The 24,788-nt window shown below is 48.6% G+C and overlaps 1 protein-coding gene across 1 annotated transcript in view; it reads right to left on the bottom strand.

Moving 5' to 3' along the window:
• Nucleotides 1–18,387, bottom strand: part of LOC137421405 (uncharacterized) — a 243,643-nt gene extending 225,256 nt beyond the window's left edge. The window contains exon 1 of the mRNA XM_068107435.2: nucleotides 18,264–18,387. Within this exon, the coding sequence (XP_067963536.2) occupies nucleotides 18,264–18,327 (64 nt within the window). The 5' untranslated portion in view covers nucleotides 18,328–18,387. The remainder of the gene's footprint in view (nucleotides 1–18,263) is intronic.
• Nucleotides 18,388–24,788: the final 6,401 nt, after the last annotated feature.

Below are 24,788 nucleotides of genomic sequence, written 5' to 3'. Positions count from 1 at the left end.
GTAGTATTCAATAATATATGGATTTCTTGAACCTTCGGGAAGTCGAAGCAATTTCTCCGAACATTTATTTTGTTCATGCTGTGGCGGACACAAAAGCCCACTGGCGTGGTGACATCATTCCACGCACGAAGTGGGCGGTGGCCACGCCCGAGGGGTAGGCGTGGCCTCATGATATACACCGGGCGACCAGCCCGGAGGAGTTCAGTGTTACAGTGTAGTCTTACAATAAAGACATTTATATGTTACCGCTTGTCCGCTTCCTCCTTGCTCACAAGCAGCGCGCGTAACGCCGCGCTTTACTGGTGACCCTCGACGTTGGATCTGCCGGAGCGATCCTTCCACACGCGACGCCATCGCCATGGCCGCCTTCGTCAAACTTCCGGAATTTTGGGAGGCTCAGGCCGAAGTCTGGTTCGTCCAGGCCGAAGCCCAATTTCAGCTTCGGCGCCTCACCAACGACGACCTGCGCTACTGCCATGTCGTCGCCTCCCTCGGGCCCGGCACGGCCGCTCGAGTTGTGTCCGTCCTTCGCCACCCACCGGACGGCCACAAGTACGAGGCACTCAAGCGGCTACTCCTAGCCACGTTCGGCCTCACGGACGACGCACGGGCCGATCGCCTCCTGGATCTCCCCGAGCTCGGTGAGACGCGCCCGTCGGTCCGAATGGACCATATGCTGTCACTGTTGGGCGACGAAGCCCCCGGTTCGCTATTCCGGGCGCTTTTCCGTCGCCAACTTCCAGCGCAGGTTCGCCTCGCGTTGGCCGGGACCGGGCTAACGGAACCCCGAGCATTGGCGGCCGAGGCGGACAAGTACTTCGCCGCTTCGGACACGCGGGCGAGCGTTGGCGTGGCCGTCACGGCCTTCGACGCTGATGTTCCACAGCATCATCTTCTACAGCACGCTGATGTTCCACAGCATCATCTTCTACAGCACGCTGATGTTCCACAGCATCATCTTCTACAGCACGCTGATGTTCCACAGCATCATCTTCTACAGCACGCTGTGGTTCAGCAGCATGCTGATACGCACCTCGTGAACGCCGCCACGCCCCGCCCACCGCCGCGGCGAAAACCGCCACCGCGGGGAAACCCGTCGACTCCACCGGCCTGGCGGAGCCAGCCGCGCTCCTCCAGCTCCACCACCTGGTGCTGGTTCCACGCCAAGTTCGGCCACGAAGCTCGGCGGTGTCATCCGCCGTGCTCCTTCAACGGGTCGGGAAACGCCCGGGCCGGCGCTCAATTGTGGCGATGAGCGCCGGCCGTTCGAGCAGCCTGCTGTTCATAACGGACACCTTCTCCGGGTGCCGTTACCTGTGCGACACGGGAGCACAGGTGAGTGTCATTCCCGCCGGCACGTCAGACAAGCACGCCGCGGGTGGGGGCCCCGCGCTGCTTGCCGCGAACGGGACGCCCATCCGTACGTACGGAAAACGCTGCCTCTCTCTGCGGTTTGGAGGGCAGGTTTTCCGATGGACGTTCGTCACCGCCGACGTGCCCATGGCACTGCTTGGCGCGGACTTCCTGTGCGCTAATGGGCTCCTGGTCGACGTCAAGCGCAGACGGCTTGTCCAGGCCGAGACGTTCAGCTCGCTCGCATGTGCGTTGCCCAGCTCAACGAGCGGCTTGCCAAGCGGCTTGCCGAACGATTCGGTTCCGGCCACGTTGGTCTGTACGCTTCCGGCAGCGGACGCATTCACCCGCCTCCTCGCCGGCTTCCCGGCCCTCACGCGGCCCACCTTCTCGGCGGGGGCCGTCAAGCACGGGGTGGCCCATCACATCCCCACCGTCGGGCCACCGGTCTACGCCCGGGCACGCCGCCTCGAGCCGACGAAGCTGGCGGTGGCAAAAGCAGAGTTCGCTACCCTGGAGCGACTCGGCATCGTTCGGCGCTCAGAGAGCGCTTGGGCGTCGCCGCTGCACATCGTGCCGAAGCCCGGCGGGGGATGGCGACCGTGCGGGGACTATCGCCGTCTCAATGACGCCACGACTCCCGACCGCTACCCCGTCCCCCACATTCAGGACTTTTCCGCCCGTTTGGCGGGCAGGTCCTTCTTCTCGAAGGTGGACCTCATACGCGGCTACCATCAGGTCCCTGTCAGGCCGGAGGACGTCCCGAAGACGGCGGTCATCACGCCATTCGGACTCTTCGAGTTCCTGCGCATGCCCTTCGGTCTGAAGAATGCGGCTCAGGCGTTCCAGCGACTGATGGACAGCGTCCTGCGCGACTTGGATTTTGTCTACGTCTACCTGGACGATATCCTCGTCGCCAGCGCGTCCCGCGAAGAGCACCTACGCCACCTCCGCACGCTCTTCGAACGCCTGGGCCAGCATGGCCTGATTGTGAACCCCGCAAAGTGCCGGTTCGGCGCCGCCACAATCGATTTTCTGGGGCACCGTGTCACCAGGCACGGAGCCGTCCCCCTGCCGGCCAAGGTGGAGGCGGTGAAGGGGTTTCCGCGCCCCCGCACGATCAGAGGGCTGCAGGAGTTCCTGGGCATGGTGAACTTTTACCATCGGTTCCTGCCCCGTATCGCCCAGCTCCTGCGCCCCCTGCACGAAGCTCTCCGAGGTAAGCCGGGCAAAGGCGACGTTACCTGGACCGAGCAGATGGACACGGCGTTCACGGGCGCGAAGCTCGCTTTGGCTAACGCCACCATGCTCGCGCACCCGGCGCCCGATGCACCGATCGCCCTCACCACCGATGCCTCGGACTACGCGGTGGGCGCGGTGCACGAGCAATGGGTGCGTGGAGCTTGGCAACCGCTGGCGTTCTTTAGCCGGCAGCTTCGCCCGCCCGAACGCCGTTACAGTACCTTCGACCGCGAGTTGCTCGGACTTCACTTGGCGGTCAGGCACTTCCGTCATCTGCTCGAGGGCCGGGCGTTCACTGCCTTCGTCGACCACAAGCCGCTGATCTTCGCGATGGGCAAGGTCACCGAGCCGTGGTCGGCCCGGCAGCAGCGTCACCTCTCGGCCGTGTCCGAGTACACGACGGACATCCAGCACGTCGCGGGGAAGGACAACCCGGTTGCGGATTGCCTTTCCCGGGCCGTCGCCCACGCAGTCCACCTCGGCATCGACTATGCCCGGATGGCAGCGGACCAGGCCGCTGACCCCGACGTCCAGGCCTTGCGGACCGCCGTCACGGGCCTCCGCGTCACTGAGGTGCCGTTCGACGGCGCGGGCGCGGCCCTCTTGTGCGACGTCTCCCTCGGGCGTCCTCGCCCCATTGTGCCCGCGGGCTGGCAGCGCCAGGTGTTTGACGCCATCCACGGCCTGTCCCACCCGGGCGCGAGGGCCTCCCAAAGGCTGATCGCCGACAAGTTCGTCTGGCATGGCCTCCGGAAGGCCGTCCGCGGCTGGGCCAGGACGTGCCTCGCGTGCCAGCGCGCCAAGGTGCACCGGCACACCCAGGCCCCGTTGGCCCCGTTCACGGTGCCGGAACGCCGGTTTGACCACGTCCACGTGGACCTGGTGGGACCTCTGCCCCCCTCGCGGGGTTTCACCTACGTCCTCACCATGGTGGACCGCACCACCCGGTGGCCGGAGGCCGTGCCCTTGGCGTCGACAACGGCGGCCGATGTCGCGCAGGCTTTCATCGCCACCTGGGTCGCCCGGTTCGGCGCCCCCTCAGACATCTCATCCGACCGCGGCCCCCAGTTCACCTCGGAGCTCTGGGGGGCGGTTGCGCAGGGGCTCGGGGTCCGGCTGCACCGAACCACGGCCTACCACCCCCAGGCTAACGGCCTGTGTGAGCGATTTCACCGCTCATTGAAGGCCGCGCTCCGGGCCACCCTCCGCGATGGCGGCTGGGTCGACAGGCTCCCCTGGGTCCTGCTGGGCCTCCGGACGGCGCCCAAGGAGGACCTGCGCGCATCCGCGGCGGAGTTGGTCTTCGGGCAACCGCTGCGGGTGCCGGGCGAGTTCCTCCCCGACTCCACGGCACCATGGTCCGCGGCACAGCAGCGCTCCGCTCTGCAAGAGACCGCCCAGAGGTTCGCCCCGGTGCCAACGGCATGCCACGGGCACCCACCGACGCACGTCGCCCCGGAGCTTCGCACGGCGGAGTACGTCTTCGTCCGCCACGATGCCCATCGGACACCACTGCGGCCCCCGTACGACGGGCCTTTCCGCGTGCTGGAGACCGGGGCGAAGCACTTCACCCTGGACATCGGCGGTACTCCTGACCGCGTTTCGGTAGACCGCCTCAAGCCGGCCCACCTCGATGTGGACCATCCACCGCCAGTGGCCCGACCCCCACGTCGGGGCCGCCCTCCTGCGGGCGGACCCCCGGCACCGCCCAGCCCCGCCGCCACGGCGCCCCCCGGTCCTGCACCCATCCCAGGGGCAGCCAGGGGCATCCCACCTGGTATCCCTGCACCCCGGACGCCGCCGATCGCCAGGGGGCGCTTCGGCCGGGTCATTCGTCTGCCCCGCAAACTGGCCCTCCAGGTGCGCGGGAATTCTGGGGGGGCGCGTGTGGCGGACACAAAAGCCCACTGGCGTGGTGACATCATTCCACGCACGAAGTGGGCGGTGGCCACGCCCGAGGGGTAGGCGTGGCCTCATGATATACACCGGGCGACCAGCCCGGAGGAGTTCAGTGTTACAGTGTAGTCTTACAATAAAGACATTTATATGTTACCGCTTGTCCGCTTCCTCCTTGCTCACAAGCAGCGCGCGTAACGCCGCGCTTTAATGCGGCCTTTCATTCAAAGTTTTCTGTTTCCTTTTATTCTTGGCTCGTTTTTTATTTTGTGAATCAATAAAATTTAATGCAAGTCTTGAAATATCGCTCCGGGCAAACTTTTGTTTCTAAGTGGAATTGTTGGGAAATGTCCAAAAATTTTTGGAAACAATTAAACAGTCTCTGGACAATCTTTGACACATCATTCGGCACACGATTATGTTTGGGGCAGCGCACGTTGTAAAAGTGACATCAAAGGTCAGATGCTGACTCGGTCTTTTGTATTGTGCCAAGCTAGTCCTTTCGAACAATGCGTTCGGAAATCTTGCCATGGCGCATGGCCGGTGTTGCACGCCAGAGGCCTCGCGGCACACTTGGCACATACTCCAAGACATTATGAATTCCAAGACTGTCAGCATCGTGCATGTCACTTTTATATGGCAAAGGGCACAAAACTTTATGTTCCTTCACTTAACAAATATTGGCGATCCCTAAATCATCTTTTACTTCGATAATCTTTTTCCCTCCATCATCTTTTTCCTTCGATCATCTTTTTCCCTCAACATCTTTTGCCTTCGATCATCTTTTTCCCTCAAGCATCTTTTGTCTTCGATCATCTTTTTCCCTCGATCATCTTTTTCCCTCCATCAACTTTTTCCTTCGATCATCTTTTTCCCTCAATCATCTTTTGCCTTCGATCATCTTTTTCCCTCGATCATCTTTTTCCTTCGATCATCTTTTTCCTTCGATCATCTTTTTCCCTCCATCAACTTTTTCCCTCAATCATTTTTTTCCTTCGATCATCTTTTTCCCTCCCTCAACTTTTTCCCTCAATCATTTTTTTCCTTCGATCATCTTTTTCCCTCCATCAACTTTTTCCCTCGATCATCTTTTTCCTTCGATCATCTTTTTCCCTCCATCAACTTTTTCCCTCAATCATTTTTTTCCTTCGATCATCTTTTTCCCTCCATCAACTTTTTCCCTCGATCATCTTTTTCCTTCGATCATCTTTTTCCCTCGATCATCTTTTTCCTTCGATCATCTTTTTCCTTCGATCATCTTTTTCCCTCCATCAACTTTTTCCCTCAATCATTTTTTTCCTTCGATCATCTTTTTCCCTCCCTCAACTTTTTCCCTCAATCATCTTTTTCCTTCGATCATCTTTTTCCTTCGATCAACTTTTTCCTTCGATCATCTTTTTCCTTCGATCATCCTTTTCCCTCGATCATCTTTTTCCTTCGATCATCTTTTTCCTTTGATCATCCTTTTCCCTCGATCATCTTTTTCCTTCGATCATCTTTTTCCTTCGATCATCTTTTTCCTTCGATCATCTTTTTCCCTCGATCATCTTTTTCCATCGATCAGCTTTTTCCCTCCATCAACTTTTTCCCTCAATCATCTTTTTCCTTCGATCATCCTTTTCCCTCGATCATCCTTTTCCTTCAATCATCTTTTTCCCTCGATCATCTTTTTCCCTCGATCATCTTTTTCCTTCGATCATCTTTTTCCCTCGATCATCTTTTTCCTTCGATCATCCTTTTCCCTCCATCATCTTTTTCACTCGATCATCTTTTTCCCTCGATCATCTTTTTCCTTCGATCATCTTTTTCCATCGATCATATTTTTCCTTCGATCATCCTTTTCCCTCCATCATCTTTTTCACTCGATCATCTTTTTCCTTCGATCATCTTTTTCCATCGATCATCTTTTTCCTTCGATCATCTTTTTCCCTCCATCATCTTTTTCACTCGATCATCTTTTTCCCTCGATCATCTTTTTCCTTCGATCATCTTTTTCCATCGATCATCTTTTTCCATCGATCAGCTTTTTCCCTCCATCAACTTTTTCCCTCAATCATCTTTTTCCTTCGATCATCCTTTTCCCTCGATCATCCTTTTCCTTCAATCATTTTTCCTTCAATCATCTTTTTCCTTCAATCATCTTTTTCCTTCAATCATCCTTTTACTTCGATCATCTTTTTCCTTCGATCATCATTTTCCTTCGATCATCTTTTTCCTTCGATCATCTTTTTCCTTCGCTCATCTTTTCCCTCGATCATCTTTTTCTTGATCTTATGGCTGTTTCCACTGCGGATCCAACTTCCGCTTTACAGAATGATGTGCACTTGTTGTCTCTTCCACATTTCATCCATCTTTTAAAGTCTAAGCTATTTGCGTTCTAAGCTCCGTTCCCCTTTGATCTCGCTTTTCTCCCATTTTGAGCTTTTTTCATCATTCTCTTTCTAGTTGCATCACCTTGAAAGGAGCACCCCCCTTGGATATGGTTATCCTTACATCTTTTAAATGGACCGTTGATTTGTTTAATGGTTTTTTTTTTAACGAGGGGATATTGTAATCAGCTCTGTGTGTCTGTCCATCTGTCCATGCGTCACACTATCTCCTCCTAAACGGTTTTGCAGAAATTCACCAAACATGGTACTTATGATCAACACATGGCACGAAGGTGCGAGTACTATCAAATTTTTTGCCCCACCATCAAACTGGGTCAAAAGGCCAAATACCCGAAAATGAAATTACGGAAAACATTTTTTAATGAAAGTTTGTGTATGCAAAATCAATATGGGTGGACACATGAGATATATAGCGATTGTTTTTGGATTGGACCCCTGGGTTCATGCCCCAGGTAATGGGGATGGACATCGGGTCACGGAGGTCAAAATGGGAAAAATGCACAAGACATTTCATATTGGGTCATTCCTGGTGAAATGTTTTGCCATCTTTCAACTTTGCTCTAGGTGGGGAGCGTGGGGATTTGCGATGGCGCGGGATCGACTCCGCTCTAGTTTTTATTGTTTTCAGCTCCCTTTGATATTCAACACCAAGGAGTAAAATGTCATTCTTTCTCATTGGTAAATCTTCAATACCAAGGTTTAAATGTTTGGATATCATGCACATTGAGATTAAACACCAAGACGTGATGGGTTTTTTCTTTAATATTGAGATTAACCAGTTTTTCTTATCTGATGGCTTTTACACATGTGACCTCAGCAAGTATTTGTAAGGAAATTCCATCGGATTTCGAATTGGATAGAACAGTTAGCACAAACTGACCTTTAATGATTTAAGAAACTTCTTGCATCTTTGTCTTTGGCTGAGCAGGACCAGACATGCAGGGCCTTCAGAAAGTATTCATCCCTTGACTTTTTGTTGTTACAGCATGAATTTAAAATTGATTGAATTGAGATTTTTTGTCATCGATTGCTTAACCCCACTTTTCGCTTTGTGAGCGCAGGGTAATAAAATAAATAAAAGTGAGTAATTTACATCAGGAGTCAAGCCCATGTAATTTCCGCGCAACAGACGGAGAGGATTACAGGTGGGGGATCATGAACATGGTAGTGTTGTAATATTACAGGTGGGAGAGCATGAACACGGTGATGTTAAAATGTTTGATTTTTTTATTAATTTTTTTTTTGAAAAACGTGCTTCCATAAAAGGCAAATAAGTCAAAAATCTGGATCAGTGGCTCCGTTTGATGTTTAACAAATGACGACCATAAATTAAATCTTTGTCTTTTCACATCAGTGGTCAGGCTAATGTCTTCAGGCCGGGTGACGGCTTAGGTCTGTGCATGCGCGAGACTTCCATCCATAGAAGATTGGAGCAGCGCTCATCACTCTCCACATGGTTGAGAGAGAGAGAGAGATATATATATATATTATATATACAGTCATGTGAAAAAGTAAGTACACCCCATGTAAAGTTTTGACTTTTTCAACATATTTCAACACAGCTATTTGATCTTCATTTCAACAATATTGATAGATAAAGGTGATACAATATAACAAATATCATGAAACATTTACATTTTGTAGTCCATTGTATAATTTAAATAAACATGAATGCAAATTTCACATGTGGAAAAAGTAAGTACACCCCTACATTTATCACTACTTCAAACACCTAAAATTAGAATCAGGTGCACCAGCTCAGGTGCAAATGATTAGAACATCGTTAGAGAGGATCTTGGAGGAACCTGTCTTATTTAAACCTCAGACATTTAGTTTGGTTTGCTCTTTGTTGTTGAAGTGTGTGGCGTCACCATGCCAAGATCAAAAGAGCTCTCTGAGGCCTTCAGAAATAAGGTTATATATGCCTACGAGTCTGGGAAGGGATTTAAAAAGATCTCCAAACAATTTGAAATCAATCATTCGACTGTCGGACGATCATCTACAAGTGGAGAAGATTCCAAACAACTGCCAACTTGTTCAGGCCAGGCCGCCCTAGCAAGTTCAGCCCGAGAGCAGACCGCAAGATGCTGAACGAAGTCTCTAAGAACCCCAGAATGTCATCACGGGACCTACAGGTAGCTCTTGCCACTGTTGATGTCAAAGTGCATGAGTCTACCATTAGAAAGAGGCTGCACAAATTTGATCTACATGCGAGGTGTGCCAGGAGGAAACCTTTGCTGTCCAGAAAGAATATCAAGGCAAGACTAAAGTTTGCCAATGAACACCTTGGCAAAGACCAGCACTTCTGGAACAATGTGCTCTGGACAGATGAGTCAAAGGTAGAGCTATTTGGCCACAGTACCAGAAGACATGTTTGGCGAAAACCAAAGACAGCATTTGACCACAAGAACCTGATACCAACTGTAAAGCATGGTGGTGGAAATATTATGGTTTGGGGCAGCTTTGCGGCATCGCATCAGGGCCTGGGCAGCTCACCATCATAGAATCCACTATGAATTCTTCATTGTACCAGAGGGTGCTTGAGGATAATGTGAGGCCATCTGTCGAAACGTTGAAGCTGAACCGAAGGTGGACCTTGCAACATGACAATGACCCAAAACATACCAGTAAATCCACCAAGGAATGGCTGAAAAGAAAGAAATGGAGGGTTCTGGAATGGCCAAGTCAAAGCCCGGATTTAAATCCCATCGAGATGTTGTGAGGGGATTTGAAACGAGCTGTGCATGCAAGAAACCCCTCAAACATCGCACAGCTGAAAGAATTCTGCATGGAGGAGTGGGCAAAAATTTCTCCCAGTCGATGTCAGAGATTGGTAGACAGTTATAAGAAACGCCTACTTGAGGTTGTTTCTGCCAAAGGGGGCAATACCACCTATTAGAGCCAAGGGTGTACTTACTTTTTCCACATGCGAAATTTGCATTTATGTTTATTTAAATTATACAATGGACTACAAAATGTAAATGCTTCATGATATTTGTTATATTATATCACCTTTATCTATCAATATTATTGAAATGAAGATCAAATAGCTGTATGTTGAAATATGTTGAAAAAGTCAAAATTTTACATGGGGTGTACTTACTTTTTCACGTGACTGTATATATATATATATATATATATATATATATATATATATATATATATATATATATATATATATATATATATATATATATATATATATAGATATATATGTATATATGTATATCTATATATGTATATATGTATATCTATATATGTATATCCACAGTATATATGTATATGTATATGTATGTGTATGTGTACACATACGTGTATGTATACATGTACTTATACATATATATATGTCTATACTATATATATATGTATATATTTGTGTATATTTGTGCATACTGTCTGTGTATATGTGTATTCTACACATAATACCCCATAGTCAAAGTGGAATTTTCTTTTTTCAAAATAATTAAAAATGAAATACAGAAATATGTCATTTTCATAATTATTCAACCCCTTGAGTCAATACTTCATACAAGCGTCTTTGGCAGTGATTATAGTTTTGAGAATTATTGGGTATGTCTGTATCAGCTTTACACATCTGGATTTGGTGAGTTTCTCCCATTCTTCCTTCAGATTTGCACAAGCTCTGTCTAGCTAGTTGGATGGGAAGCGTTGGTGAACATCAATCTTCAAGTCTTTCCACAGATCCTCAATGGGATTCAAGTTTGGGTTTTGGCTGGGCCACTCAAGGATTTTCACATTTTTGTTCTGAAGCCATTCCAGTGTTGCTTTGGCTGTATTTTTGGGGTCATTGTCCTGTCGGAACGCAAATCTTCGCTGCAGTCTAAGGCCTTTTGCACTCTGAAGCTGGTTCTCTGCAAGTAGCTGCCTGTATTTGGCTTCATTCATTGTTCCCTCTATCCTTACAAGTCTCCCAGTCCCTGCTGCTGAAAAGCATACCCATAGCATGATGTTGCCACCACCATACTTCACAGTGGGGATGGTGTTAGATGGGTGATGAGCTGTGATTGGTTTCCGCCAGACATAGCACTTTGTATTCAGGTCAAATATTTCAATTTTCGTCTCCTCAGACCAGATAATCTTTTAATAATAATAATAATTCATTTATTTTGTATAGCGCTTTTCCAGAAGCCCAAAGGCGCTTTGACAGAGTGGAAAACATAATGCATAACAATACATGAAAACAACAATTGCAAAAAGACAAGAATCAAGAAAACAAACAGCAGCGATATACGGCATATATATAAGACAAGAATCAAAAAGACAAGACAAGAATCAATAGGGAAATATTTAAAGCAAAAGGAGGGAGAAGGAGAAGAGATAGTCAGGGGTTAAATGCTGTGGGTTGAATGTTGAATGCAGCGTTGAACAGGTGGGTCTTTAGTGATGTTTTGAATGTGGTGAGTGAGGAGGAGTCTCTGATGGTGTGAGGTAGTGAGTTCCAGAGGGTGGGAGCAGCGATGGAGAAGGCCCTGTCCCCCCAGGATCTGAATTTGGTCCGGATGGAGGGGGTCAGGAGGTTGGTACCAGCAGAGCGGAGGTTGCGGGTGGGAGTGTGTCTGGAGAGGAGGTCAGCCAGGTAGGATGGGGCCAGGTTATGGAGGGCTTTGTATGTCAAGAGGAGGATTTTGTACTGGATTCTCTGGGGGATGGGGAGCCAGTGAAGCTTGTAAAGGACGGGGGTGATGTGGTCACGGGTCCGGGAATGAGTGAGTAGACGGGCAGCGGAGTTCTGAATGTATTGGAGTTTATTGGTGATTTTTGAGGGTGAACCATAGAGGAGGCTATTGCAGTAGTCCAGACGGGAGGTGATGAAGGCGTGGATGAGGGTTTCTGCAGCCGTGGAGGAGAGGGATGAGCGGAGACGGGCAATGTTTTTCAGGTGAAAGAAGGCTGACTTTGTGATCTGTTTAGTGTATTTGTCGAAGGAAAGGGTTTGGTCAAAGATGACGCCAAGATTCCGGATGTGAGGGGAGGTGGATACTGGGATACCGTCGATGTTGAGGGCAAAGTTATGGGTGGATTTTGTGAGCGTTTTTGGGCCAATGATGATTATTTCAGATTTATCACAGTTAAGCTTGAGGAAGTTGATTTGAAGCCAGGATTTTATTTCAGTGATGCAGTTTGTCAGGATAGAGTGGGTGTCGGTGGAGACGGACTTGGTGGAGATGAAAAGCTGGATGTCATCGGCGAAGCAGTGGAATTGGAGACCATGACGGCGGATTAAGTGACCGAGCGGGGACAGGTAAAGGATGAAGAGGAGGGGGCCAAGAACTGAACCTTGGGGGACACCTTGGGGGAGGGGAGCAGTGGGGGATTTGCAGTTATTGATGGAGATGAACTGGCATCTGTCAGAGAGGTATGATTTAATCCAAGAGAGGGCAGTGCCGGTGACGTTAAAGGTGGATTCAAGTCGGGTGAGGAGGATAGTGTGATCGATGGTGTCAAAGGCAGCGCTGAGGTCGAGGAGGACGAGAATGTTGAGGTTGCCAGCGTCAGAGGAGAGGAGAAGGTCGTTGGTGATTTTGAGGAGAGCAGTTTCAGTACTGTGGTTGGAGCGGAATCCGGATTGGAATGTTTCATACAAGTTATTGGCAGAGAGATGATGTTTGAGTTGAGTGGCTACAGCGCGTTCCAAAACTTTTGACAGAAAGGGTAGGTTGGAGATGGGTCTGAAGTTGTTTAGGGTGTCAGGGTTTAGACCAGGTTTTTTTAGAATGGGGGTAACAGCAGCAATTTTGAGGGAAGGTGGGACGATGCCTGTAGACAGGGAGGAGTTTATTGTTGCAATGATAAGTGGAGAGAGAGCAGGGAGGGAGGCTTTGACAAAGCTGGAGGGGATGGGGTCAAGAGTGCAGGTGGCAGTTTTCATTCCTATGAGGAGTTCAGAGAGGTCAGTAGGAGAGATTGGGGAGAACCGAGACAGGGGATGGCAGGACAAGGGGGGGCAGGTGGTCGGAGGGGGAGCGGGTGCGGCGGTGGTCAAGCTGTTGTAGATGTTGTCAATTTTGCGTTGGAAGAAAGAGAGGAAGGAGATGCAGTTGTCTACTGTGAATGACTGGGTGGTGGTGTTCAGGGGGCGGAGGAGTTTGTTTATTGTCGAGAAGAGTGCTTTTGGGTTTCCGGAGCCAGAGTGGATAATTTGAGAGTAGTAGGCAGAGCGGGCGCGGGAGAGGGCATCTTTGTAGTGTTGTATGTGGTCCTTGTAGGCTTGGGAGTGAACTGTGAGACCCGTTTTATTGCGGAGTCTTTCAAGTTGGCGAGCACGAGTTTTCATCAGGTGGAGTTCAGGGGTAAACCAGGGAGCAGAATGGGTGAAAGAAACTGTTTTGGTTTTTACAGGCGCAAGCTGGTCAAGGCAGGAGGAGAGAGTGTGGTTGTAGTAGTCAGTGAGGTCGGAAGGGGTGTGGAGGTCAATGAAGGGAGAAGTGGACATTTTTTCAGAGAGGGTGGATGAGAATGAGGTAGGTGAAAGAGCGTTTAGCTTACGGAAGTTGATTGTGCGATAATGCCTTGGTGTTGGGGCGGGGATGTTGATGGTCAGAGTGATGGCTAAGTGGTCAGAGAGGGTGAGGTCGGAGCCATAGAGATGGTGCAAATTTAATCCAGTGGAGCAGACAAGGTCCAAAATGTGACCACGGATATGGGTAGGAAAGTCGACATGTTGAGTGAGGTTAAAGCAGGTGAGTAAATCAGTGAAGTCAGTGGTTATTGTGGAGTCAGTGGAGTCCATGTGGATATTGAAATCACCAAGGAGGAGGATTGAGGGGGAGAGGGAACATAGCTGGGTCAGAAAGTAGGAGAAGTCAGACAGGAATGATGGGTGTGGTTTGGGAGGGCGGTAGACGACAGCCATGACTGACTGCGTGTGACCAGAGAGTTTTAAAGCCAGGTGTTCAAATGATGGAGCAGATGAGATGGAGATGAGGTTGGTCTTGATGTCTTGACGGTGGATAACGGCAATTCCACCACCTCGGCCCACCGAGCGTGGTTTATTGACGTAGGAATATCCATTGGGTGTGGTGAGGTTGAGTGTGTAGTAGTCCAGAGGTTGTTGCCAGGTTTCGGTGAGACAGAGAAAGTCCAGTTTGTTATCCAGGATGTATTCGTTCAGGATGAGGCATTTATTGTTGAGGGACCGGGTGTTGAACAGGGTGAGCTTGATGTTGTTTTGAACAGCAGGGATGAATTCAGGTGATTTAGCCAGGGTTCGTAGGCAAGAGGTGCGATCGTGTGGGTTGCTGTGACCAGGTGCGCTGGGACGAAGAGTGAGAGTGCGCTGAGCCGACCAGAGGACGGGGATGGAGTGACCTGATTGCAAATAAACAAACTTGCGACCGGAGCCACGGTGAATGTACCTGGGTCGTCGGAGGAGTCCATTTGATTTGATGGCAGAGATGCATGATGGGGTGGAGCGGGTATTGAGCAGAAGAAGCCTTGCGGCGGAGTACTTCAGAGCCATGCCAGGCAGGAGCGAAGGGACGAGTACGAGGCCAAGGTCGAGGAGGCAAAGCGGCAAACGCAGCGGCATACGCAGCGGCAAACGCAGCGGCAAACGACTGCAGCCGCTAATCAAGACCACAGCGGCAAACAAGGCCACAAGGCCACCAAGCCACCGGCAAACAAGGCCACGGCCACAAACAACGGGAGCGGGCCTTTCGATTCCGTATTCCGTACCATCAAAAGCAGATTCCGTTATCCAGCCGGAGAACACGCGGCACGTGCGGGTGTGAAAAGGCAGGACAGGTGTGAGATGTCAGGTCAGAAAAGTAGAAGCAGACCCTGTACATCCATCCAGTCGGAGAAGCGTCGAATATGCAACGCCAGCGTCCTCTCGCAACCGAACCCGGAAGTGAATGTGGTTGCCAACTTTTGCCTCATGCTCCGAGTTTTTCACGCACCTTTTTACAAACTCCAGGTGTGCTGTCATGTGCCTTTTTCTCAGGAGTGGCTTCCGTCTGGCCGCTCTCCCATAAAGTCTAGATTTGTGAAGTACTACCAGAGACTGTTGTCCTTCCGGCATGGTACCTCTGCTGGTGTACTATATATGCAAACTAAAACGGCACTTGGTAGACCGCATACCTCTTCCAGGCTGAACAAGTTAAATTTTGTATCCCACTGATCACATCACAGCCACATCTGGATTCGGACCTGAACCTAAATCGAATCACTTGTTTTTGTCGCCTAACCAACTCATCCACCTAGTTTTGTCGAAATCTGTCCACAACTCCCTGCTCATCTTCACTCTTTTATTCCTCTTTACTCCCACCTCTGAAACAAACTCCATGTCTCTCTTCAATCCCACTCCACCCTCCAGGTCGTTAAAACAGCTGTTCACCACCATCTCCTATCTTCCCCCATCCAAAACCTTGATCTTTTCTACCCCCGTTAATTCACCCCAGATCCACTTTTTGCAAATACAGACTTCTTTCCTGGAAGTCCTAGCTGGGTCCATGTGTTTTTTTTACCTCTCCCACACCCCCCCCCCCCCCTTTCCATGCCTCCTCCCCCCAAGCCCGCTCCCTCCCACAGACCTCCCGATGTCCCTGCTCTCCATCTTGTTCTTCCGCTCCCTTTATCATATGTTTTATGTGTCAGTTTGTCTTTTTTGTGATCAATGCTAGCTCTGTGATCAACACGAGCCTCGACCTTGTATCCAAAAAAAACCCCCTTTGGAAGTCGGTGAACCTGCTTCTGTTTGACATTTAGCTCCTCCATGAGACTCGACCCTTGTATAAAAAAAAGAGGAGGCAACTAATGGAGGCAAAGAGAAGAGTTCAAACTCATCGAGATTGTATCAACATTCATGTAAACAATGTAGACTTGTATACTCTAAAAATGAACAGTAGCAACTTCCATTTGCTCTTGGTAGATGAACAACATTTGAAGGTGACATCTCGCCCAACCTGTCTGTTGCCACATGGCACGAGGACATTTACATCATATATAAACGGTTCTATTTCCATGGCTTCAATGATATACGTTTGTGGCAGGAACAAATGTTACCCCGGATACACTGCAGGTATCCAGGAAGTTAACTTCAATAGATGCATCACAGATGCTCTCAGTTCAAATTATCATCATATTATGAGAATTTCAGACAGTACAGTTCAGTTCAATCGATTTGGTTATTAAAAATTTGTGATATTGAAGCTCGAAATGAAATTCTTCACATCAAAATTGAGTGCTGGTGTGAGTCATACGCTGGCATACGTCGACAAATTTTGTGCATGCACGAAATTTGTCGACGAGCTCGGCGTACTACGACGTATGCCAGCGTGCTTCAGCGTGCTCTTAACGTAGCCAAATTTTTCATACGTCGGCATACGCTGGCTAAAACGTCAAGGTGTGACAGCGGCTTTAGCAAAGCATGTAACCTTGATATCCCTTCATGCATCACTTTATTATAAACCTCCCTCCAAATGCAGGTCTCGTCTATCCAATTATTGGCAATTTGATGGGATTATGGAAAACTGCCTGATGATATTCCTACAGAAGCTAGTAACGAAGGTGGTTGTCGCATGAACCTCCTTTTATCATTTCACCCACATAGAAATTCCCAGCAAGGTACCAAAAGTAAGAGCAAAGGGTAATATGGAGGTGGGAGTGTGGGAGGGGATTTGGGGGTTTGGGGAGGGGAGGGGGGGAATGTATATGAGAGGGAGAGCAGGGAGAGAGCGGAGCGCAAGGTTATATTCATGTTACATGTAGAAATCATGATAAAATTAACAATGTACATCATTTCCTCACATGCTTATAATTACTTTTCAATTGGAAGGTTTTTATATGCCAGAAAATTTAATTAAAGGACTGAAAAAGACAGGTGTGAAAAAATAAATAAATAAATAAAACAATTAAATATGGTGTCCACCCTGAATTAAAATGAGCTGTGTGAGAGGGGCTGTAAGACAAGGAGAGAGAGAGAGAGACAAAGAGAGACATAGAGGGAGAAGGAGAAGGGGAAGGAGAAAGAGGGAATGTGAGATGCAGATGCCAAATTCCATCTGCTCCCGTCTCACTGCTGCCTCGGAATTTCAATTTCCACAAAGTCTATAGCTCTCTCTGTCGGCTTTCCCCCTCCGAACCCGCCTCCATTCCCTCTCCCGCCTTTCTTTGTCTGCACAACACCTGGCTACTGTATGTCTGGCTCTCTCTCTCTTCGACGACCATGCAAGTGCTTGTCTGTCCTTGAATTGTACGAGAATGTCAGTAATATCTTATAATTGTCTCAAACATCCCACCCCTTTTACCATTTCCCGCAGGCACAGATCCCCCTCCACCTTCCCCCCTCTAACCCCCACTGCGGTCAAAATATTTCACCCACCTTCGCACCACCCCCCCCCCCCCCACCCCCAACCTCCTCCCTCACCCCCAACCACACTCCCTTACCCTTCCTCGCTCTTCACCTCCACTTCCATCACCAATATCATGATTATATTTAATGTATTTTATTGCGATTGTGTATTTTTCCCCCTTTCAAATCAACTCGGTACCAAAGGGAGAATAAACAGAGCAAGGAGGATAATTAGCAAAACAGAGAGCCGCACTGAGGCACGGGCGAGCAGCAAATATGTGCTTCCAGCCTTGCTGCTCCCCATCCACCCGACTTCCTCTGCCAAATCAAATAATCTTCTCCATCAAACTTGCTGAAGGCCCCACTACCTCCACCTCTTTTGCACCCTTTCGCAGACCTACCCTCCTCTCTGTCTCTCCCCCACCCCTCGTCAAATTCTTCACACACTCCTGCCAAGACCCCCATTGCGCTCACAGACCATCTCTTTTTCCTAATCTGTTACTCTGCCTCTCCTGCTTTGCTCCACCCTCCCAAATGGCTCCGCCCCCCACTACTAAGACACGCCCCCTCACAAACTTCTCACCGCCATCACCTCTATTTGCCACCCAACTAATTCTTTCACACCCAGACCCCCTCCCTTTTTACTCTAAATGACATTGCTAATTTTTTTCTCTGACATTGTCCCTACATCACCTCTATAATCCCAATTCCTTGAGACAACCTCATCCCATATATTCCTGCCTCAGGGTCCACTTATCCTACACACCAACAGCAAACAGGCAAAATTACAACCAAAAATACATACGATGAAGCAACAATGCAGCAAGAGCACAAGAGGTAATTCCAATCAAAAAAATATATTAAATAATTCCTTCTTGCTTCAAGAAGAAGATTCTCAAAGTTTCAAGAGTCCGAGAATAAATGTCATAAATGACGACAGCAATTAGAGTGAGAACCCAGATGATAGTAAGTAAAAAATTATAAACTCATACAGAACTCATAGGTATGGAAAGTGAAAGTGAGATGAGACAACAAGGAAAAGCGACGCAGACAGACGTAGAGAGACAAACCTCCATACGCAGACAAGAAGAGAGAAGACAGAGAGAGAAAAAGAAGCATTTTGCTCTCTTTCATTCTCTCTCTCTTTGGCCCTCTCCTGCTCTCCCGCTCTCTCCCTCTCTCGTTCTCGTCGGTGCGAGTGGAGTGCGGAGGAGAGAAGGGGGAGACGGGGAGGAGGGGAGGGAGAGCCGGAGGAGGCAGGTTTGGAGCCAAAGCTGGAACCCGATGGGAAAGTTCCCTAACCTCAACCTGGGTCCTCACTTGAGGTTTTGAGAACCACACGTACCACACGTACCACCTGTAATCAAGTACGAGCAGGAGTTTGAACTTGCTGGTACCTCATTTGTCTGACAGCAGCAAATAATCTGTCGTTTGCATAAAAAGTGTCTTTTGAAATCAATCCGGCCTTTGCAGTTTCCCTGAAATAAATTTCCAAAACAATCGCATTTATGACAATCTTTACGAGCTTACCTACCGTGCTTCCCCTTTCGCTCGAACAAACCAACAGGTACAATTTCCCTTCTGTGTGCGAGCTGGTCCCGCAAGCCCTGGAGCATTTCAAGAGAATAACAACGGTAATTGTCGGCAGGAGCACAGGTTAATCCCACATGCAGGGCTCTCCTGCCTGGAGGAAACCCGACTTTTATTGATTCCAAGGAATGCTGCGGAGAATGACCTTGGGGTTAAATGGAATTTGGGGGATGGGATTGGATTGGGGGAAAATAATAATTCATAATGATATGATCACAATGATGGAATAAAATTCCAGAATTAGAGCGAATTTGATGGCGCGCTATCTTGATGTGATGGGATTGGATTTGGGGAATAAGAGGAATACCGTGATCATAATGATAGAATAATATTCCAGAATTAGAGGGAATTTGACGGCGCGCTATCTTGATGTGATGGGATTGGATTTGGGTAATAAGAGGAATACCGTGATCATAATGATAGAATAATATTCCAGAATTAGAGGGAATTTGACGGCGCGCTATCTTGATGTGATGGGATTGTATTTGGGGAATAAGAGGAATACCGTGATCATAATGATAGAATAATATTCCAGAATTAGAGCTAATTTGATGGCATGCTATCTTGATGTGATGGGATTGGATTTGGGTAATAAGAGGAATACCGTGATCATAATGATAGAATAATATTCCAGAATTAGAGGGAATTTGATGGCGCGCTATCTTGATGTGATGGGATTGGATTTGGGAAATAAGAGGAATACCGTGATCATAATGATAGAATAATATTCCAGAATTAGAGCTAATTTGATGGCATGCTATCTTGATGTGATGGGATTGGATTTGGGTAATAAGAGGAATACCGTGATCATAATGATAGAATAATATTCCAGAATTAGAGGGAATTTGATGGCATGCTATCTTGATGTGATGGGATTGGATTTGGGGAATAAGAGGAATACCGTGATCATAATGATAGAATAATATTCCAGAATTAGAGCTAATTTGATGGCGTGCTATCTTCATGTCATGGGATTGTATTTGGGGAATAAGAGGAATACCGTGATCATAATGATAGAATAATATTCCAGAATTAGAGCTAATTTGATGGCATGCTATCTTGATGTGATGGGATTGGATTTGGGAAATAAGAGGAATACCGTGATCATAATGATAGAATAATATTCCAGAATTAGAGCTAATTTGATGGAGTGCTATCTTGATGTCATGGGATTGGATTTGGGGAATAAGAGGAATACCGTGATCATAATGATAGAATAATATTCCAGAATTAGAGCTAATTTGATGGCATGCTATCTTGATGTGATGGGATTGGATTTGGGAAATAAGAGGAATACCGTGATCATAATGATAGAATAATATTCCAGAATTAGAGGGAATTTGATGGCGTGCTATCTTGATGTGATGGGATTGGATTTGGGGAATAAGAGGAATACCGTGATCATAATGATGGAATAATATTCCAGAATTAGAGGGAATTTGATGGCATGCTATCTTGATGTGATGGGATTGGATTTGGGAAATAAGAGGAATACCGCGATCATAATGATAGAATAATATTCCAGAATTAGAGCTAATTTGATGGCATGCTATCTTGATGTGATGGGATTGGATTTGGGAAATAAGAGGAATACCGTGATCATAATGATAGAATAATATTCCAGAATTAGAGGGAATTTGATGGCGTGCTATCTTGATGTGATGGGATTGGATTTGGGGAATAAGAGGAATACCGTGATCATAATGATGGAATAATATTCCAGAATTAGAGGGAATTTGACGGTGCGCTATCTTGATGTGATGGGATTGGATTTGGGGAATAAGAGGAATACCGCGATCATAATGACAGAATAATATTCCAGAATTAGAGGGAATTTGATGGCGTGCTATCTTGATGTCATGGGATTGGATTTGGGGAATAAGAGGAATACCGTGATCATAATGATAGAATAATATTCCAGAATTAGAGCTAATTTGATGGCATGCTATCTTGATGTGATGGGATTGGATTTGGGAAATAAGAGGAATACCGTGATCATAATGATAGAATAATATTCCAGAATTAGAGCTAATTTGATGGCATGCTATCTTGATGTGATGGGATTGGATTTGGGAAATAAGAGGAATACCGTGATCATAATGATAGAATAATATTCCAGAATTAGAGGGAATTTGATGGCGTGCTATCTTGATGTGATGGGATTGGATTTGGGGAATAAGAGGAATACCGTGATCATAATGATGGAATAATATTCCAGAATTAGAGGGAATTTGACGGCGCGCTATCTTGATGTGATGGGATTGGATTTGGGGAATAAGAGGAATACCGCGATCATAATGATAGAATAATATTCCAGAATTAGAGCGAATTTGACGGTGCGCTATCTTGATGTGATGGGATTGGATTTGGGGAATAAGAGGAATACCGCGATCATAATGACAGAATAATATTCCAGAATTAGAGGGAATTTGATGGCGTGCTATCTTGATGTGATGGGATTGGATTTGGGGAATAAGAGGAATACTGTGATCATAATGATAGAATAATATTCCAGAATTAGAGGGAATTTGACGGCACACTATCTTGATGTGATGGGATTGGATTTGGGGAATAAGAGGAATACCGCGATCATAATGATAGAATAATATTCCAGAATTAGAGCGAATTTGATGGCGCGCTATCTTGATGTGATGGGATTGGATTTGGGGAATAAGAGGAATACTGTGATCATAATGATAGAATAATATTCCAGAATTAAAGTGAATTTGATGGCGTGCTATCTTGATGTGATGGGATTGGATTTGGAGAATAAGAGGAATACTGTGATCATAATGATAGAATAATATTCCAGAATTTGAGCGAATTTGATTGCGCGCTATCTTGATGTGATGGGATTGGATTTGGGGAATAAGAGGAAAACCATGATCATAATGATAGAATAATATTCCAGAATCTGAGCGAATTTGATTGCGCGCTATCTTGATGTGATGTGATGGGATTGGATTTGGGGAATAAGAAGAATACCATGATCATAATGATAGAATAATATTCCAGAATAAGAGCGAATTTGATGGCACGCCGTCACGATGTGATGGGATTGGATTTGGGGAATAAGAGGAATACCGTGATCATAATGATGGAATAAAATTCCAGATTTAGAGGGAATTTGATGGCATGCCGTCACGATGTGATGGGATTGGATTTGGGGAATAATCTATATATATAAAACACAGTTTGTGTGTGTGTGTGTGTGTGTGTGTGTGTGTGTGTGTGTGTGTGTGTGTGTGTGTGTGTGTGTGTGTGTGTGTGTGTGTGTGTGTGTGTGTGTGTAATGTTACCGATAGACTCCTAAACGGAGAGGCTTACGTGCTTGATATTTGACATAGACATGGCCATTGAGCGTGGGACGAACATGGCTGAACTCAAAATATTTGACGATCCATATTTTTTATTCATATTTACCTCGGCGCATTTCAGCGAAGTACCCGCTAATCTCAGCCGGTTCCAGAGCAGCTCGCTGATTCGCTCAGAGCGATCACGTGATGTTCCATCCCGTCACACGTCACTTCACCTTTTATGCGATCGTGTTTTGTATCGATTTTGTGCGATATGAATTAAAGACGTCTTTGAAACAGCTGTGAAACGTCTTTCCACAACCCTTCCGTAACCGATTGGAGCAGTTTCTTGCCGCACAAAACGAGATCCGCGAAGCGAGTTGGTCGAGTCGTGCTGACCAAGATGGCGACACGGCGGCTTCACTTTTCACGGAGTATGAGCGTTCTATATATTTTCAATTCAGTGCGCCCATGACTTGTGGCATAGACATGACCATTGGGCCTTCACGGTGTAATTTGTACGAGGCTTTTGTCCGAGTGAGCTTGAGTCGAGAGGGCGAATGTACGGGTTGGGAATGTACGGGTCTCCCTTCCCCCGCCCGGCAACGCCGGTACTGCAGGACGTCACAGGATCGGTGAGTCTCCAAAATCCGCTTCGTGCTGTTGCGAATATGCAGGACAATGTCCGATTGTTGTGCTGCTCTCCGACCATGAGAACTGCAACGTCGTTGTTGACTGGCCATCCCCTTACCTCCCCCTTCCCCCTCACCCCTCCGTCCCCCCTTCCCTTCCCCCTCCACCCTACCCCCTCCACCCTACCCCCTCCACCCTACCCCTCCCCTTCCCCCTCCACCCTACCCCCTCCACCCTACCCCTCCCCTTCTCCCCTCCCCCCTCCCCCTCCATTTTCCCCCTCCCCCTCCCCCTCCCTTTTCCCCCTCCCCCTCCCTTTTCCCCCTCCCCCTCCCCTACCTTTTCCCCCTCCCCCTCCCCTACCTTTTCCCCCTCCCCCTCCCCTCCCTTTCCCCCCTCCCCTCCCCTCCCTTTTCCCCCTCCCCCTCCCCTCCCCCTCCCCCTCCCCTCCCCCTCCCCTCCCTTTTCCCCCTCCCCCTCCCCTCCCTTTTCCCCCTCCCCATCCCCTCCCTTTTCCCCCTCCCCATCCCCCTCCCCATCCCCCTCCCTTTCCCCCTCCCCCCTCCCCCTCCCCCTCCCCCTCCCCCTCCCCCTCCCTTTCCCCCTCCCCCCTCCCCTCCCCCCTCCCCCCTCCCCCTCCCCCTCCCCCCTCCCCCTCCCCCCTCCCTTCCCACTCCACCCTACACCCTCCCCTTCTCCCCTCCCCCTCCCTTTTCCCCCTCCCCTCCCCCACCCTTCTCCCCTCCCCCCCTCTTCTCCCCTCCCCCCCCCCGTTCCGCTCCCCTCCCCTCCCCTCCCCCGCCCAGCAATGCCGGGTACTTCTGCTGGGTCCCCCCTCCCCCTCCCCTCCCCCTCCGGCCCCTCCCCCCTCCCCCTTCCCCCACTTCCCCCTCTCCCTCCCCCCCTTCCCCCCCTCCCCTCCACTCCCCCCCCTCCCTCCTCCCCTCCTCCCCCCCCTCCCTCCTCCCCTCCTCTCCCTCCCTCCTCCCCTCCTCCCCTTCCCCCCCTCCCTCCTCTCCCCCCTCCCACCCCTCCCCCCCTCCCACCCCCTCCCATCCCTCACCCTCCCCATCCCCCCCTCTTCTCTCCTCTCCCCCTCCCCCTCCCACTCTTCTCCCCTCCCGCCTGTTCCCCTCCCCTCCCCTCCCCCCCGTTCCCCTCCCCTCCCCTCCCCTCCCCCGCTCGGCAATGCCGGGTACTTCTGCTAGTAATTCATAATGATATGATCACAATGATGGAATAAAATTCCAGAATTAGAGCGAATTTGATGGCGCGCCATCATGATGTGATGGGATTGGATTTGGAGAATAAGAGGATTACCGTGATCATAATGATGGAACAAAATTCCAGAATTAGAGGGAATTTGATGGCACGCCGTCACGATGTGATGGGATTGGATTTGGGGAATAAGAGGCATACCGCGATCATAATGATGGAATAAAATTCCAGAATTAGAGCGAATTTGATGGCACGCCGTCACGATGTGATGGGATTGGATTTGGAGAATAAGGGGAATACCGTGATCATAATGATGGAATAAAATTCCAGAATTATAGCGAATTTGATGGCACGCCGTCACGATGTGATGGGATTGGATTTGGGGAATAAGAGGAATTACCGCGATCATAATGATGGAATAAAATTCCAGAATTAGAGCGAATTTGATGGCACGCCATAATGATGTGATGGGATTGGATTTGGAGAATAAGAGGAACAACGTGATCATAATGATGGAATAAAATTCCAGAATTAGAGCGAATTTGATGGCGTGCTATCGTGATGTGATGGGATTGGATTTGGGGAATAAGAGGAATACCGCGATCATAATGATGGAATAAAATTCCAGAATTAGAGCGAATTTGATGGCATGCCATCTTGATTTGATGGGATTGGATTTGGGGAAAAAGAGGAATACCACGATCATAATGATAGAATAATATTCCATCATTAGAGCGAATTTGATGGTGCGCCATCACGATGTGATGAGATTGGATTTGGAGAATAAGAGGATTACGATGATCATAATGATGGAATAAAATTCCAGAATTAGAGCGAATTTGATGGCCCACCGTCACG

Source organism: Myxine glutinosa, chromosome 2, assembly GCF_964187855.1.
Source record: "Myxine glutinosa chromosome 2, kmMyxGlut1.1, whole genome shotgun sequence".
In the NCBI taxonomy this organism is placed as follows: domain Eukaryota; kingdom Metazoa; phylum Chordata; class Myxini; order Myxiniformes; family Myxinidae; genus Myxine; species Myxine glutinosa.
The sequence above is the reverse complement of the archived record's forward strand: the minus strand, read 5'-3'. Positions and strand labels throughout refer to the sequence as shown.